The following is a 16,594-nucleotide window of genomic DNA, read 5'->3' on the forward strand; positions in this document are numbered from 1 at the left end:
AATTAAAATGCCAAGTGGCATGCAAAAGACTAGACTAACACAGATACTTACCACCAAAACTTTCACCCTATTATTTTTTATTGCTTTGCAAGCACAGTTATTTCCTTTAGAAATGTAAATCTAGTTATTATTTTCCATTTCAAGCATTTGACACTGGATATTCATTGTAAATGCATCATTCATTAGCGCTCTCATCTGAGAGCAGACGTGTGAAAATGATGAAGTAAACGACAGCACAGCTGCACAAATTTAAGATGTTTTTTTTTTCATATTCAGAAAGAGCATCTGTGTTCATGTTGGTTTTTACAGCATTACTTGGAAGAACAAGCTGGAGATAAAACATGCAATTTGTAAGCAATGTCACTCGAAAGTCACCTATCATAAAAAAAAAAAAAAATGTACTGCAGTCAAATGAAAAGGAATAATTCATTATACACTCAAGGTTAGAATTGCAATGCTTTATGTATCACAAGATATAAGAAGGATTGCAGTATTTGCCACACTGTGATCCATGTTTAGTAATAATACCACATCTCGTTTAGTCTTTCACTATAGAGCATAGTGTTTGCCGCCTTATTATTTTGGTGAATTTCTTGTAAGAATTAAAAGAAAAAAAATGTAATAAATCTTAACATCCACCAAAATTAGAGCTACCAGAGTTAAAAATGTTAATTACTTTTAAACATCGGCGTGTTACCAAAATTGAATTGGGTGATACCAATAGCAAATGTTGAACTGTTGTAATTCTCAATATTGAATTTGATAGCACAGGGAATGAATGAATAATAATGAGTTAAAATATTAATATAAATAGTACTAAATTAAATAAAAACCACATTCTCAAATTATTCAATTTAGTGAACACTGCTTCTAGCTTTCATGTAATTATTCAAGTAAACAAAGTAATGAGGGGTTTCCTTTTTCTTGTTTGATTATACAAATGGCAGACAGACATGCAAAACCTGATATTTTGATATGCACAGATCTGATATTTTGATGCCATATTTTTTATGCCATGGTCTGTCTGAATGCTCGATTCTGATTGGCTGGCAGGTGTTGATTAAATTCGTTGAACTGCACAGGTAGTTCCAGGTCAGTTTAATCACGTTCTATATTAATGCGCTTCCTATAAACATTGGTAACCATAGTAACATACAGTTATAGTTATAGTAATACAGAGTAAAATAACCGTCATTTTTATCGTTCCGGTCAAATATTTCAGCGCAATTATTATTAACATATTTAATATGTGAATGCTGGCAAATGACCATGGCATAAACGATCATTTCGCGAAGGCGTCGGGTGGTTCTTCGCCTCCACATCGTGCATTCAAATCGTTTAATGCACAGCTAGCCGCTGATTATCCCTTAAATAAATAATTTTTTAACCCATCTGTTTACGTTTAACTTGCTGTGTTTGCATTAATGTCTCCCCAAAGGAGCAAAAGCGCAGCATTTGAATTCTCACAGAGCATGTGCGCCAAGTGTTCGGAAGCAGTTGCCTGTCTTTCAGGCAGAATGTGTTACAAATTGACTCAATATTCTGTATTACCAATACTGCAGCTCTGGTAAGTACTGGTACTTTTGACATCCACAACATTAATATATTTATTTTTTTTTTCATTACTATTTAAATCAATTTAACACATAATCTAATTTTACATTACATGTGTTTAGAGGTTAACTAGAGGAACTCTAGAGCTACAATCTAACACAAGGGTTAGAAGGAGAGAACTACTGCTGCAGTGCATTTGGAATAAATGATAATTTTAGAGAGACAGATCAAGTTCTGGCTTTTAAGAAGTCAATTTGCTACATACTTGATTTCAAACCCAGTAGCTGCCCATGACTGTAAACAGGTAGAGAAAATTCTGGGTCTTAGTGCTAGTTTAAGATAAACAGTTTGTAAGCTTTATATTTTAAATTCGCATACAGACGGGGATGTTGTCAACACAATCCTCGTTCACACGGATCCACAAAAACTAATTAAGACAAAAAATGCTGTATTATGTCACTTTGTAAAGAAACACACATACGCATTCCTATAGACTGAATATGAATGTGAATGATGTCACTGTTTTCACAAATCCACATTATTTGAAACAATAACGGTATTATTTTCAAAACTGCATTTTTTCGACTCTAAAAATGCCTTTGTAATGTTAATGAGGGGCCAAAACTAGGGATGCAGCGAGCTGATCTCAAGGATCAAGATCGGGGCTGATCAAGACATTTTTTTTTAACCAATCCTTATTTTACGTCAGCTGTCATGCCAGTGTTGTGCTGTAGGTGGCACCTTTAAGTGGGTTTGCCAACCTCCATTACAAGCAAAAGAACAAGCTCGAATGTGTGTGCATGATGCGCGACAACCAGTGATACCTGTTCTAGCACACAGTTGAGCTTCCATGTTTAACGTATTTGATGCATATGTTTGTAACAATCACTCATTCATTTATCACATCATAATGTGTTGCATTTTGCTTCGGATTTGACTGACAGACTGGCATTCTGACAGCACGAGCTTCATGCTTTCTAACCATATCTCAGCTTTTTTCCCTTTATGTTGTAAATTATTCTGCTTAATGTACATATAAAGCACAAGAAGTTTATATTAGCAGTCTCATATTCATGATTGTGGTCACAGTCTGTTTACAAATGTCTATCATTGTAACATGTTTACATCTGCCAATGTCTGTATACAGTGTGTGCATATGTATACATAAGCCGCGTTTCCACTGTTGGGCCAAAAGCGGGCGTGCTAGTGCGTGCCAGGGCCAGTCGTGTTTCCACTGTCACTTCCGGGGCTTGATCGTGTCTCGTCGGTGCTTCCTCGGGGCCAACGGCTTGAAGAAATAAGACATCAGCTTCTCATTCAGGCTATCACAATCGTGTATTTATTCAGTAACGTATTTTATCTGTCATGTCTCGTCTTTAGTCAAAAAAATATCATACTAATGTTTTTTGTTCAGGAGCTCCCTCTGCTACTCGGGTCGCATTTTTGGTGAAATATAGAAATGATCATCCTTTCTAAATGTGACGTATACTGTGACTAACTTACAAATAAACAGAAACAGACTCGACTGAAAGTAGGCTATATGTGTCCTCTTTCTTTTGTGAAATAACGGTTCAAACCGCTTTATGACAAATTTTCTATCCTGATTAATTCATTATGATCAATGTATCACTTATTATTGTAAAACATCGATGCTTTTGGATTTAAATCTTTAACAAAACATGCAAACAAACGGCCGCTTTTATCATGTTTGTTTTGTGATCGCTAGTTCAAGTGACTTATTTTTTATTAGTTTTCTGATAACTCCTCCTTGTTGGTGAAATGATGGGGTTGGGTGACATTGTTCCAGAGAGGCGTGTAAAGGGCGGGTTTTAGTGAAGCGCCCGACGGTGGAAATGCATCGTGATTTTGGGCTCGGTGCTACAGGTTTGAGGCTATTAGCCCCACCTGGCCCGTTTAAAGCACTGGCCGGACAGTGGAAAAGCGGCTATAGAGTGTAACCCCAGCTTTTCAAACCTGCTAAATCCATCTTATGCATTTGTTTGTCAAACGCTTCTTCCGAAATGACCCCAGCGATTAAGTGCCCTAAAGGAGCACTTCTCATTAGGAGAACGTAATTTAACTTGTGAAAGTAATTTAACTTGAAGTTAATTGTTGAACTAGACCAATCTAGAATCTCAATTTTTGAAATCTTAATGAGAAGACCACCAGAAAACTGTAGTGGGAAAGTGGAGAGAGAGAGAAAGAAAGCCATTCATTATTCATTAAATAAGAAAAGTAATGTTCAATTTTCAGTAAAATTCAATTTAAATTGAATGCATTATATATAATATTGCATAATAACATTTAAACTAATTTGATTAAAACTTTTACCTACAGACAGTGCAATAATATTGATCTATTAACATCAGCATTACGCTCATTTAAACAAAGAAAAAAAACAAAAAACATAGCATTTTTCTGAAAAATCTTAAGCTGAAACAAACAGCTTATCTATGCCGATTGCTATAAGTAACATTACATGCCACAGTAAACAAACATTTGTATCACTTCCACCAATAAAAGCATTACATGTCATGGCTATGAAACAACACTTTGCATGTTCATCACTTGATTTTCGCATGACTGTGCTGATGTACAGAAGCATGGAAGTGTTTTGATTTTCACTCATTGCGGAGGCAGCTCTCTCGTATATTTCTTCACAGAAATTAGAAAGGCTTTTACCATGCGAGTACAGCAAAACAGCAGTGCTTGAGATTCATTAGTTAAAAGGCTTCCTAATAAATTCACCACTTTTAATGTTTCACACAGCTATTAAAGGCACGTTGAGCAGCCGTGTCCCTGTTGCCCATTATGGCTTTCAATAAATGACAATCGTGCAGCACTTAAAAAAAAGAAGAAAAAAAAACAAAAAAAAAAAACAGACACGCTTCCAGGCCTGCCGCTCAAAAGACCCTAATGGCACATAAAGATGTATTAGCCGTTTCACGCCGCTGTTTTATAAAAGGGAAGCACTTTGTTTCTGAGTTGCAGAGGCTTTAGTTAATGAATAGAGGCACTTCTCCACTCCCACTAATTCACACCGCTTATATCAATCTCTGTCGCTCGCTCCAGACGCGAGGAGTGATCCGTTCAAGCTGCAGACATGAGCGCCACATAAACAAACCCAAAAGAAGGCGATTATGATGAAACTCGTGTGAAATCGTACTTGTTCTGAGCTTGATGTTTGCTTTACCTGTGATATATAGTTCTGTAGTGTCTTAAAGAAATTAAAAAAAAAAACTAAAGAAAGAAAAGGCAAAAAGAATATCGTCCACATAGCCAAATTTAGGACGAAAGGTGCATCATTGATTACGCTGTGAAGCTTGGCGCTTTAATTAATGGTTTCCTGAAAGAGAGGAAAACACAACGCTGGAAATGAGCCCCACGGGGGCCAGAAAATAAATCTGTGCTGTCCATTCTTATATTTACCCTCTTACCGAGGAGAGACGGATATTCTTTAACACACAAACACAATCCCTCTGTGCCACAGGACAAGTTCAAGCCGATTCCAGATCACGTCCTCTGCGTTAGCCACACATGAAAAGAGCGATGATCTGAGATCTTGTGCTGTGATAACAACGGAGACGGGACATTTCTTCTGCTTTCATTTTTCAACTGCTGCTTGGGTTTCTTCAAGTGGGCGACAGCAGGCAAGTCAAGCGTATTTTTGTCTCCATTAGGGCAGTGGTTTGACCCTCCTGCATTTAAACGCTCCCTCAGAGCAGTTATTATGTTTGACACCAGTGGCAGCCACTAAAAGCCACAGCTTCAAGCGACGTCTGCTCTTCCACTGGAGTGTATGTCGTTCACACACACACAAACACACCTGAAGGCCATTTAGCGGACTTGAAAACGAGTAGGAGGACAAACATAAATGTCTGAATATGGAAAAGATGCTTCTGTCGGTCAAGATTAAAATGATGAGGATTTCAATAGATTCATACTGATCTACAGTACTTTATATTATACTCCTAACAATGTGTTTGGAAGAGGAAAGCCTTGCTGAAAAGACATGATTTAAAGGAGACATGCAATGAAAAATATCTGTGATTTTGTTTTTTGTTTTATTGAAAAATATTGAAACCTTTTTTATCTTTACGATAATGGATAGTTCAGTTGTTTTTTTCCTAGCATATTTGTGACAAAACAGACAAGGTCATTGAGTCGCTGCAGATGAGTCATTCTCCATCTCTCTGTGAAACTGCACCTGTCACAAAAGCAGGTGGTGGAACATTGTGATTATGTGCATCATATTTTTGTTTTGGTGACTTATTTCAAGTTCCAGGCCACAATGAAAACCTGGAATTTGTATTATTTCATGTAAACTTAGAAATAAACTGTTTTAGGATGTGGATCATTTACTGACCCCCATGACTTGCCAAACATGTACGAGTTACTTTCATTTTTTTAAAGATTTATTATTATGTGTGCCACAGAATGAAGAAAGACATACGGGTTTGGAATGGCATTAAGGTGAGCAAATAATGAAAATTATTCTGCTTTTTCCTACCCAAACGCTGGTTTGAGTCATTTTTTCATTTCTGGGGGTTATTTATTTATGTATTTATTTCAGTGTTGGGCAGTTATTGCGTAACCCAGCCAAGTTTCACTGACTGTCAAATCCAAGCACCCCTCCCCTATCTAACGTAACAACCTAGTGGTGACATTATGGACTGCAGGCTTTATGCATCCTCTTCAGGAGTGAGCAGTTCTGAGCACAACCTAATTGGTGTATTTCTTTGGTGAAATAAAGGCTTGTATAAGTTTTATTTTATCTATGAAGTTGTTACTGTTCTGTGACTCATTTCATGCAATGCAGAATTTAGGGGCATCTTAAAGAGTGTCACACTGTTGTTTTGTGTGATAAAAATGTTTGATTCCTTGCATAAAATAAAATTATTTTATTCATAAAGATACTGAATCTAATTACTGGGGATGTTAAATGTGTTCTCAGAAGTGTTTATGGCCAGGCTATGAGTCAGTAATGATATCTTTAAACTGCTGGTGGAAAGCGGGATGGGTGGAGCAGAAGGGATGAATTACTTTTAAATGTTACTCCTAAAATGTTTGTTAATTAAGTTTACATGTAGGTAATTGTATACATAAAAAATAAGCAAGTAATCTTCCTTGAAAAATCAATCCAACATGACAGTTTAAACTTCCTGGGTGTGTTCTGTCCTATCTATATTTTAAAAAGTGGCAGGGCTAAAGCAACCCAAATTGGAAAATATTAATATTAATATTAATCCAAAGATATTACCACCCATCAGCAACTTGATGAATGACAGCTTAGGCAGCTTTCGGACAGAGCCAGTGTTAACTACACCAGTATGTGGAGGTTAGCTAATCATAACAGGGGTTATTTACATGCTGTATAAACATCTTAAAGGCACAGTATAGCAAAACAGCCAATTTAATTGCAAGAGTAAGAGAGTGGTGGTGGTGGTGGAAAAAAGTAATAAAAACTCAATTCTATCTGCTTCAGTAACCCTTAACCAACATTATTAGTGAAAAAAAAAAAAAAAAGTGTATTAATGACTGACTGATGAATTAAAACCCATTAACAGCTGAGCCTCACAAAACAATAAAGAAGACACAAAACAACCCAGCAGGCATGACCAATCAATCTGTTTAAACTCAAGACTTCACCAATCATCAAGTCCCTCTTGCCGATCTCGTGAATTTGAACACACCTTGTAGCTGAGGCATGACCACACGGCTGTCATTATGATTGACACACTGATGACTATAATTAAAGGAGACCCACGGTAAAGCTGTGAGCTTTTGAGTAAGCCACGGCCAACACGTCCTCTAGTTTGGCGAGGAGGTTGTTGTGCACTTTCCTGTCAAAATCAAGCCTACCTTATTTGCTAAAGTGGGTCTTTGTAAGCCACTCAGCTCTGGACTACTGTTAGTGAAGAGAGGTTTTTACTAGCCAATCAGGTTTGGATGGACATCATGTCTTTAGTGAGGATGTCAAAAGTACTGTTACTTTGGTATCAAGTCAGTGAAAAACATCTGGTACCCAAGTGCTGCGGTTATGGTCGAGTCACATGTGGTTTGAATATGGACAGTCAAGACGGATGTGACAAAAATACCTGTATAGAATTCCACTAATGTCCCGAAGGAGCAGAAAGACATGTTTTCCAATTGTTTTTTTTTCAGTTAAGTTGGCTAGTGAGCCACGAACGAATATGACTGTTCAGCTTTTCAATGGTCGCAACTGGAGACTATTGTAAGTGTATTGCAGGCTAAAAGAGGAAAGTGTTCACACTGCTCTTTTCCATAAAATGAAAACTGACTGTAATTCATTCTAAAGAGACCCAAAAAGTACTATAAAACTGTCCTAAAATGCCCATTTAACTTCCAGGCCCTCTGAAGTCATATAAATAGCGCTGTGTGAGGAACAGATGGAAATGTACGTCAATTTTCATTGAACTGTGGGATAAATGGGACATTATCCTGAGATAGGGATAGCTGTCAACCCGACACCTAGGGGTCGGCAATATAAGCAAAAATTTAAAACACAATATTCTTAATTTTGGTCAACAATGGCTCGTTTCCACCAAGCGGTACTGGTCAGTGCAATACAGTACAGTACAATTCGGTACGGTACACCCTGATCTGGCTTGCGTTTCCACCACCAATAGTAGTGCTGGGCAGTATACTGGTTCATACCGAATACCTGTGTTTTCCTAAGTTTTCTTATGATATGAATTTATACCGCAATACAAAAACTTACAAACATTTCAGTACCCGTCTTTCGAATACAGTATTTTATTTTATTTTATTCAGGAAATTCAAATAATAAATGCCTTTTGACAGTCTTTGGAGAGCCGCTTCTGGGACGGTTCAGAAACGTGCTGGTATAAACCCAACACAAGCATTGACTCGAGCGGTCGTGATCAGCTCCGGTTCCCGTGACGCGCCGCAGACTTGTGCAGAGCGGAGCACGAGTGAACGCGATCATTCCTTCCTCTGTACTACTATTTTAATGCGAATAAACATGACTGAACATCTCATGCTTCATGTAATTGCTCAATCAGTGTTTCAACCGCAGAAAGACATCAACAAAACAGCATGGAAACGTAGCATTTCATTTACCTCAACAAGTTATCAGGTGTCCACAGCTCGTTAGTTCACGAGAGAAATGAAGTCTAGAGAGGAGCATTTCGTGAAATATTACACCATATACTCATTATATTTTACTAAACCTGTTAGTCTTAATTATTTAATGTATGTTTAAATTAATCTGTTATGAAACATGCTATGACAGCCAGTGTGTAATTGAATATATTTTAACAAATAGCCTAGATTTTTTTATTTTTTTATTTATAAGTTAATCTAAAAATTGCATTATGTGCAATTTACATGTTTACATCCATTTTTTTTTTTTTTTTTTTTTTCTTGAGTGTTGATCATCTATTTAAAAATAAATAGTAATAAAATTTAAGTTTGGGTTAAGTTGTTAGGCCAAATTGTAACCTTATAATGTAAAAGGGCTGCCTATACTTTTAAGCATAAGCTGAGGTAGATTTTTATCACTAAGATAATGTAAACTATAACTGAATGTATTTAAAGAAATTATTTAGTTATAATATATATATATATTACAATAGTTTATTTAAAAAAAAAAAAAAAAAGTGTTTTTTTCCTGTTTAGTGTTTTCCCCTGCTGTACCGAAATCATACCGAACTGTGATGTTAAAACTGAGGTACGTACCAAACCATCATATTTGTGTACCGCTACACCCCATTATATATTAAACTGGACAATAAAAGACTGGAAAAAGGTTGCCTGGTCTGATGAGTCCTGATTTCTGCTGTGACATTTGGATGGTAGGGTCAGAATTTGACAAACAACACGAAAGCATGGATCCATCCTGCCTTTTATCAGCAGTTTAGGCTGGTGCTGTCGATGTAATGGTGTGGGGGATATTTTCTTGGCACACTTTGGGCCCCTTAGTACCAATTGAGCATTGTTTAAACACTACAGCCTATCTGAGTATTGTTGGTGACTATGTCCATCCCTTTATAAGCACAGTGTAGCCATCTTGTGTTATCTGTGCCAGTTTATCATTTTAACTGGTATATCGTCCATCAGTGCAAAGCGTTTTGAGTTGCTATGTAGCCAGCTGGGCTAGGACAAGTTAAGACAGCTTTCCACTTCACAGAACAAAACACAAACATAACACACAGCTGCAAAACCATCATATGCTGCATCCGGCATCATGTGGGGAAGATTTTAGGCATAATGCCATCATTCAATATAAACAGGAGAAACGAGTGTGATTAGTTGAGAAAAGCTCATGGAGTGTGAACACAAGCATTGATAAATGTCAACAGCTGTAAATAAGTCACCACTGACCTCGTCAAGCTCCGAGATGTACATGGGTTTCTCCTCAAAGCCAATGGGCATGGGCTCGTTGGGGGGGATCTCAACCTCCTCGTACATCTTATTATTCTCTCTTCTGATCCCCTCGGGCAGCAGCATCTGCCGGCACAGCGGAGAGGACATAATTACACAAAAACACATACAATTAAACCTTTATCATGCATTAGCTCACGGCAACCGTCTCGAACCAAACAGCGAAGACCAATGTTGAGAGCTGCGGACACCGGTGGGCTTTATTACAGCAGAAATTAACCGAAAGTCTTCCGATATATGCTTTAGCTGTAAAAATAGCAGTCGTAACGCAAGCAGCACATCTTTGTGTATTTGCTTTGAGTAGTAGAATACAGTGGGTTGAGCTGCGGTTGCTATACGTTCTGTAATGAAAATCATTTATAGAAATAGGAGAATAAATATCTAATTTTAGCACGCTGCATTTCCTCCAGCTCCTATAATTACAACTCATTTTCACCAGACTGAGAGCATATGCCGAACTAATGAATGTGTCATATTCAGCTGTTGATCACAACACCACACGTCATCATATCTGGCAATGCTGCTCATCTTACTCACATATTGTTGTTCTAAACAAATCGCCAGAGCTGTTGTGAGTGTTTAAATAATGCTATTATTTTTTTTACAATTTAAATACTTCTTATACAATTTAAATATACAATTATGGCATTTAAAATAACTGTTTTCAGTTGTAATATATTTTAAAATGCAATTTACTGTGATGCAAAGCTGATTTGCAGCTCAAGAAAATGTCTTATAATTATTAATGTTGAAAACAGTTGTACTGCTCATATATTTTTGTGATAAAAAATCTCTTGATCATCCTGGCCCTAAACCACCTGTTCCACCCCACCCGCAGGAAAAAGATGAGGCCCAAATGAATTCATTTCAATCGCTGGAAGATGGCCTGCAGCAGGAATTTTAATTAAGACATCATAAAAACTGGATTAAAAACAAAGGCTCAAGGTAATCTAGTGTGTGATAATGTGATATAATTGAACAGATTGGCATGATGCTGAGTAAACAAAGCACTAGGGAGAGATTTTGTATTTAAGAGTGGAGATTTATTTTTCCTCTGTGTCCTTACACATATAAGAGTCAGATTAGTGGGGCGTGTGTGAGCAGCGGGTGTGATTTTACCTTGGCTCCTCCGACGAATGCTGAGGTCTTGATGGCTTCGGTGTAAGAATCGTAAACGTGAGGGTAACGGATGCGTTCGTAATCTCTGTGCCGGCCAAACACTGGAGAACTACGTGTAGCCAGCAAGGCCTGCTCCCTACACACAAATACAGAGTTCCACATCAACAGACTTCACAAGCAATAGCGATCACCATCAGATGCAGAGCAGAGCTAACACTGAGGAAAATATGACAGCAACACTGTGCACAGGCTTGAGACAAAATGGTGTGAGCTTTCTCAAAACTGTATGTAAGCTTCAATATGACTGCTTGGCCAGTTTTACATAGGTCTGCTGATTGCAGTATCATGGATTTCAGATTAACCCATTCAATGTCATGCAAAATGGGTTTCTACCTTCTGAGTAGGTGGTCCCTAGCAAGAATAAATAGGCAGATACGGTATTTTCTTACAATAACAGTTTACTATACAAATATAAATATAATTTAAGCATTAAATGTAAAATGACGTCGATCAGACATCTGGAGTAAATTATGGAGCTACTTTATGCTTATTTAGCATTTATTGATAGTAATATATAATTAATAATAATACAATAATTAGTTTTACATTGTATTTAGATGTTAGCCTCAGAGCTGCAGAAATGGCAAACCTCAAATTAAATGCACCTTTATTTCGCCAAACATTTACAATCAACAATTTATTTATTTATTTTTAATTTAAGCACCTCTTTCAAGCTTGTGTCCACTAAATCTGAAACAGCAAAAAGATCACTGACTTTTGATCAGTGAAGAAATTCAGCTTGGCTCAAAACCAAATATGGAGGAAAGCCTCATTTTTGCAATTTAAAATGTTTAAAAGGTAAATTGTTTTTATTAATATTTTTATTAATGAGAGAAGTTGAATCATTTGCATGTATTATTTTATCCTATTATTTTGCCCATACTAGAATAACTTTGAATGATTAATATCTAGTGTGACCACCAAAAAGCTGCACTTGAACACAACAGCCAATGGCCAACAAGTGTGAGGAAATGCTCTCCATAGCAGTAGGTGGCAGTAGTCAGTATGTGTCAAACCTCAAAAGCCAGAAGAGCCTTCTGTGTTTGCCCACTTCACTTTGCTGTTTGCTTGCTTTCATCACTTCAATTTCAAAGTCGAATAAATAAATTTAGGGGGACAAAACAAATACATTCCACCAGAACCTGATCTGCTTGCATGTTGCTCTGCTATTTGATCCGCTGTTGAAAACGTACATACTTTCAGGTCATGAACTACGTAACAGTGATCACTCGTTCGCAGAGACCCAAAAGCTTATCTTGAGCCCTTGAGCTCTCAGGATTATATTTCAGAGTTTAAAATGACACAAATGATTGCCTGGCTCAAGTGCTCTGCTGTAAGTCAGTCCTTTAAGACAATCATTAGTGTCCTTACACTGTTTGACAGTGGCACCTTTGTTTCCTAACACATGAAAGACAATACTTCAGCAGGCACACAGAAACGTCATTCAGCAAAGCAGGTGCCCTCTGTGCTCCTCATTTACATACAGTACTGTGCAGAGGGGTTAGGCGTATTACATTCCTCACAACAATAGTTAAGATGGCTATTTCTATTGTCTTTTGCTTTGGTTGTAACATTCTTTTGCAACTATTGTAATTATCCAGTGAGATTTTTGGACGAACAACAAAAAGTACAGCCAAAAAGAGATATAATCTCACCATCATTGAGTCAGTCTGAGATTAGATGAAGAAAAAAGGAAAAAATATCTACAGAGAAAAATGGCAACTTATTCAAAGCTTGAAGAAAGAAAAAAAAACTTCCTTAAAAACTGTGCATGAGTGCACATTGGAAAAAGTGTGTGGTTAAAATACGGAGTTTAAAAAAGTTAATAAGAATATTGTTTTGGAAAACATCCTCACTTTACAGTGTTTTTCAGTGCTCAAAAATTACTTTGTTCTTAGCGTCCTAAAGAAGCAAATTTTGACAGTACTGTATGTGTAAAAAAATTATTAAAAAGGTTTTTTGTTGTTTTAGTAAACATATTCATAAAGCTAGCAGTCGCAGTGGTGTTCTGAAATGTGGAGGTACAGTATTCTTTTTTTTTTTTTAAGTTATAATTATTGTTTTACACATATATATAAGTGCCCATTTTTGTTGCGTAAACTTAAATGAGGTCAAGTCTTAAATGAGCTAAAAAGACCTAAATGACTTTAAAGAACTTGGAGAAGATCGGATGTGTGTCAGATCAGGATTTAAAGAGACAGTGCTGCTTTTAAAATGAAACCTGCTGCAGTCTGTCATTGATGTAAATCAAAGAACAAACGAAGGAGAAATCACTCACTGCTCTGCTCGCTGATTAACTTTTGTTGCTTGAATAACTGTTAATCTATATTCAATTTATAATTTATGCATTTATATGTTACTATTAATGTGAAGAGACTATTTTAAGTTCACTTAAAGCAAAAGTATAAAAATGGATAAAAGTAATGGCGGTTAGTTCATTTTCTAAGCGATTGACAGCACTAATATAAAAATACACGGCTTTAACATTTTACTTTTATTTATTTATTTATTTTACTTTATCCTTTTAAAGACATGTGCCCAAGTAAATGCAATTTTTAAACGTCAAATCTGTTAACATGATTTTGTTTCCAAATAAAACGATAAATCACACGCTGGATATTTGTGGAAATATCAACAATAAATTCTCTTTCTTGAAAGCACTTTGTAATATCAAAAATCTTGTGCACACAGAACTGTTATCTTTCTGAAGGCTTAATAGGCCCACATATATCCATATTTCTTAATGTAGCCTGACAACAACATTTGTTAATACTCAAAGATCTTATTAGTCCAATAAAATGCTTCAAATCTTACAAAAGAGACATCTGTGTGGCACATTTAGACACAGACTCAGGTACGACTGACGAGGGTTTCTCACGAATCCCATTTAAAGCTGGGATTTTCAGCGTTATTTTTGTTTGGTTGTTGTCTTGCAGCGGGATGACTGAAAGGCTGAGCGCACGAGGAGACGTGTGAGGTATTAACACCTCATCTCTAATCTCTCTCCTCATGCTCTGCCTCATTTGGACGGCAGCATTTTTAATTAAACAGATCATTGCTCTTTTTCATCCTGTGAAATTAAACATTAAGAGAAAATCCCTTCTGAAAAAGCTCCAGATAGCAGTTTTATCAAGCTTTCTCTCTCTCTCTTTTCAACAGGCCACACTCTGATATGTAGAGGTGCTTGTTCACGTAATGAAAGAGAAAGACAGACAGAGAGCGAGAGACAGGTGCTCACCTCTGCAGTCTCAACTCCTTGGGGTCAAAATGAAAAGCGTTTTCACAGGTATCCCCTTCATCTCCTCGTTTCTCACGTTTCCTCTCCCTCTTCTCTTCTTTTCTGTAAATCTTCATCATCTGCTTCTCCTGTTCGGACTGGATGATCACCTGGCAGCCGTATGTGGGCTTGGTGGATTCATCTTTCATCCCTTTAAGCTTTCCTACAGTTGCCACAAAAAATAAAATAACAGGAAAATAATGTTGTAATAACAATAGCAAATAAGAGTTACATAAGATCAAATATACAGCATGCTGCAGCATTGTTGTCTTTCTGCGTATTCAGTGTTTTTTTTTTTTACAAACTTATTCCTATTGTCACAAACACTAATTAAATTTCCTAATGATTACTGGTGGATCTCAACTGCAAAAACAATGGGGAAAAAATGTGAAAATCTAGAAATGTGTTGAAAAGTCACTGAAAATTCCGTAAATTAGGACTGCAATAATCAGAAAGATAAATTAGATAGAATCAGAAGATGATGGTTGCACACTTCCCCATACCAATATTAAATATGTTTCTTTTCATTGATTGTGTTTGTTTATTGTCATGTCATGCAGCAGTTACTCATTCAGTATGGACAAATCGCTTGCTGCTGGACAAGCATGTTAGGTGACAGGACATGGTGTGATGCACAGACTTGAGTGTCTTATCGCTGTATTTTTCCAATCAGAAAGAAGAGCAAAATCTATTTATGTGAAATAAAATAAAATCTGGCGAGTAAAGGTCAGAAATCATGAGATTCAATCACAATTATTTTATTCTGTTAAACTTAACAGAAAATAAATATTTTGGGGATAATATTTTAAACATTTATTTTTCACTACGTAAATGGGTCTTTATACATGAAATTATAGAGCTACTTTTATATTTTAAGCAGCAGGTCTTTTGCAACAGGATCATGATCAAAAAGCTTGAAAAGCTAAACATAAACTGAAAATTGTGCCATAAGAACTCACTCAGCTGTGACTGCACAAATAAAACCGCCAAGCAGTCTGACAGTAAATGACTAGATGAAATGAAACTGCTGGTCAACCCTTGAAATCATTAACTTGTGGGACTTGGTGGAAGTTGGTCTCTCGCTGCTGATGAGAGCAGCCCACCATCTAAAGGTATTTTGGTCCATTCATCTATACAAAACTATTTCAGCTCATGTCTTGTAAGACTAAGTGCCGCCGGCGTAGTAAAGGCTAGGGTTTAATATTAACCCTATCAAAGGGTTAAAGTGCTATCAGACTGCCTCTGTCTGCAGCACAACAGCTCAATAAAAAGCCCAATAGCTCTTGAAAGCAGATGAGATGGGATGATTGCATCGGGGCATGGGCTGATTGTCTGAATGATCTCTGCTTTATCTCTTCTAAAGGCTCACCCACAGCAAACCCATCTGCTCCCCCTATTCATCTGTCTTTCACAACACGTCCTTCACTCCTTCTACCTGAACACTGCACTAAACTGTCCCTCTATAAGCAGCGCTCACAGGACAGTCCACACAAAAACAAAAATTCCACCATCACTTACACAACTTTTTTTGTTGAAAACCACAGGAGGCGTTTATGTTTTTTTTGTTTGTTTGTTTTTTTCCCCTATTCAATGAAAGCAGAGTCATGGCTACAGGTGGCATGATGGCATGTGTAGGAGCCTTTAGAAAAATCTCTGTTAGCAAGCTGATACTATATACCACAGAGACAGCTTTGTTTATTTTTATTTTTTTGACCCATGATGCTGAACTGTATGCATATGACATAACTATAACTAAACTGCAGTTTAACTGATGCGCATCTATTTCACAACAGTTTCAAGCATCGCCCATCCAATTATATTCATAAATATTTATATATGTATGTACTTATATAGTCCTTTGTTTTTATGCCAAGAGACACATGAAGCAGCCGCACTGATGCTAGATTCACTTGTTATGAATAATCATATATCTTTAATTTGAGTTTAGTTTAGTTTACTGGATTCAAAAACAAAAGGAATTATTAAATAGTTACATAACATATTAAACAGTTTTAATAAGCATAAGATGTTGGTTATATCTTCAGGCCCTCGACTTGATAGTAAGTGGAGTTTGTCAAGGTTTCTTGCAGCAAAAAACGTCTTTATCGCAGTCATGCAATCACGTCAAGTTGTGGTGCACTGTGGTCATGGAAATGT

At 36.8% G+C, this 16,594-nt stretch overlaps 1 protein-coding gene across 2 annotated transcripts in view; it reads right to left on the reverse strand.

Moving 5' to 3' along the window:
• The window catches only part of ascc3 (activating signal cointegrator 1 complex subunit 3), a 236,095-nt gene that overhangs the window by 174,007 nt on the left and 45,494 nt on the right, over nt 1-16,594 (reverse strand). For both annotated transcript variants that reach the window (XM_058745784.1, XM_058745783.1), the window contains exons 6-8: nt 14,399-14,600; nt 11,101-11,236; nt 9,922-10,047 (exon numbers count right to left, since the gene is read on the reverse strand). In XM_058745784.1, the coding sequence (XP_058601767.1) occupies nt 9,922-10,047; nt 11,101-11,236; nt 14,399-14,600 (464 nt within the window). The remainder of the gene's footprint in view (nt 1-9,921; nt 10,048-11,100; nt 11,237-14,398; nt 14,601-16,594) is intronic.

The sequence above is a fragment of the Onychostoma macrolepis genome, chromosome 16, assembly GCF_012432095.1.
Source record: "Onychostoma macrolepis isolate SWU-2019 chromosome 16, ASM1243209v1, whole genome shotgun sequence".
NCBI classification, from domain to species: Eukaryota; Metazoa; Chordata; class Actinopteri; order Cypriniformes; family Cyprinidae; genus Onychostoma; species Onychostoma macrolepis.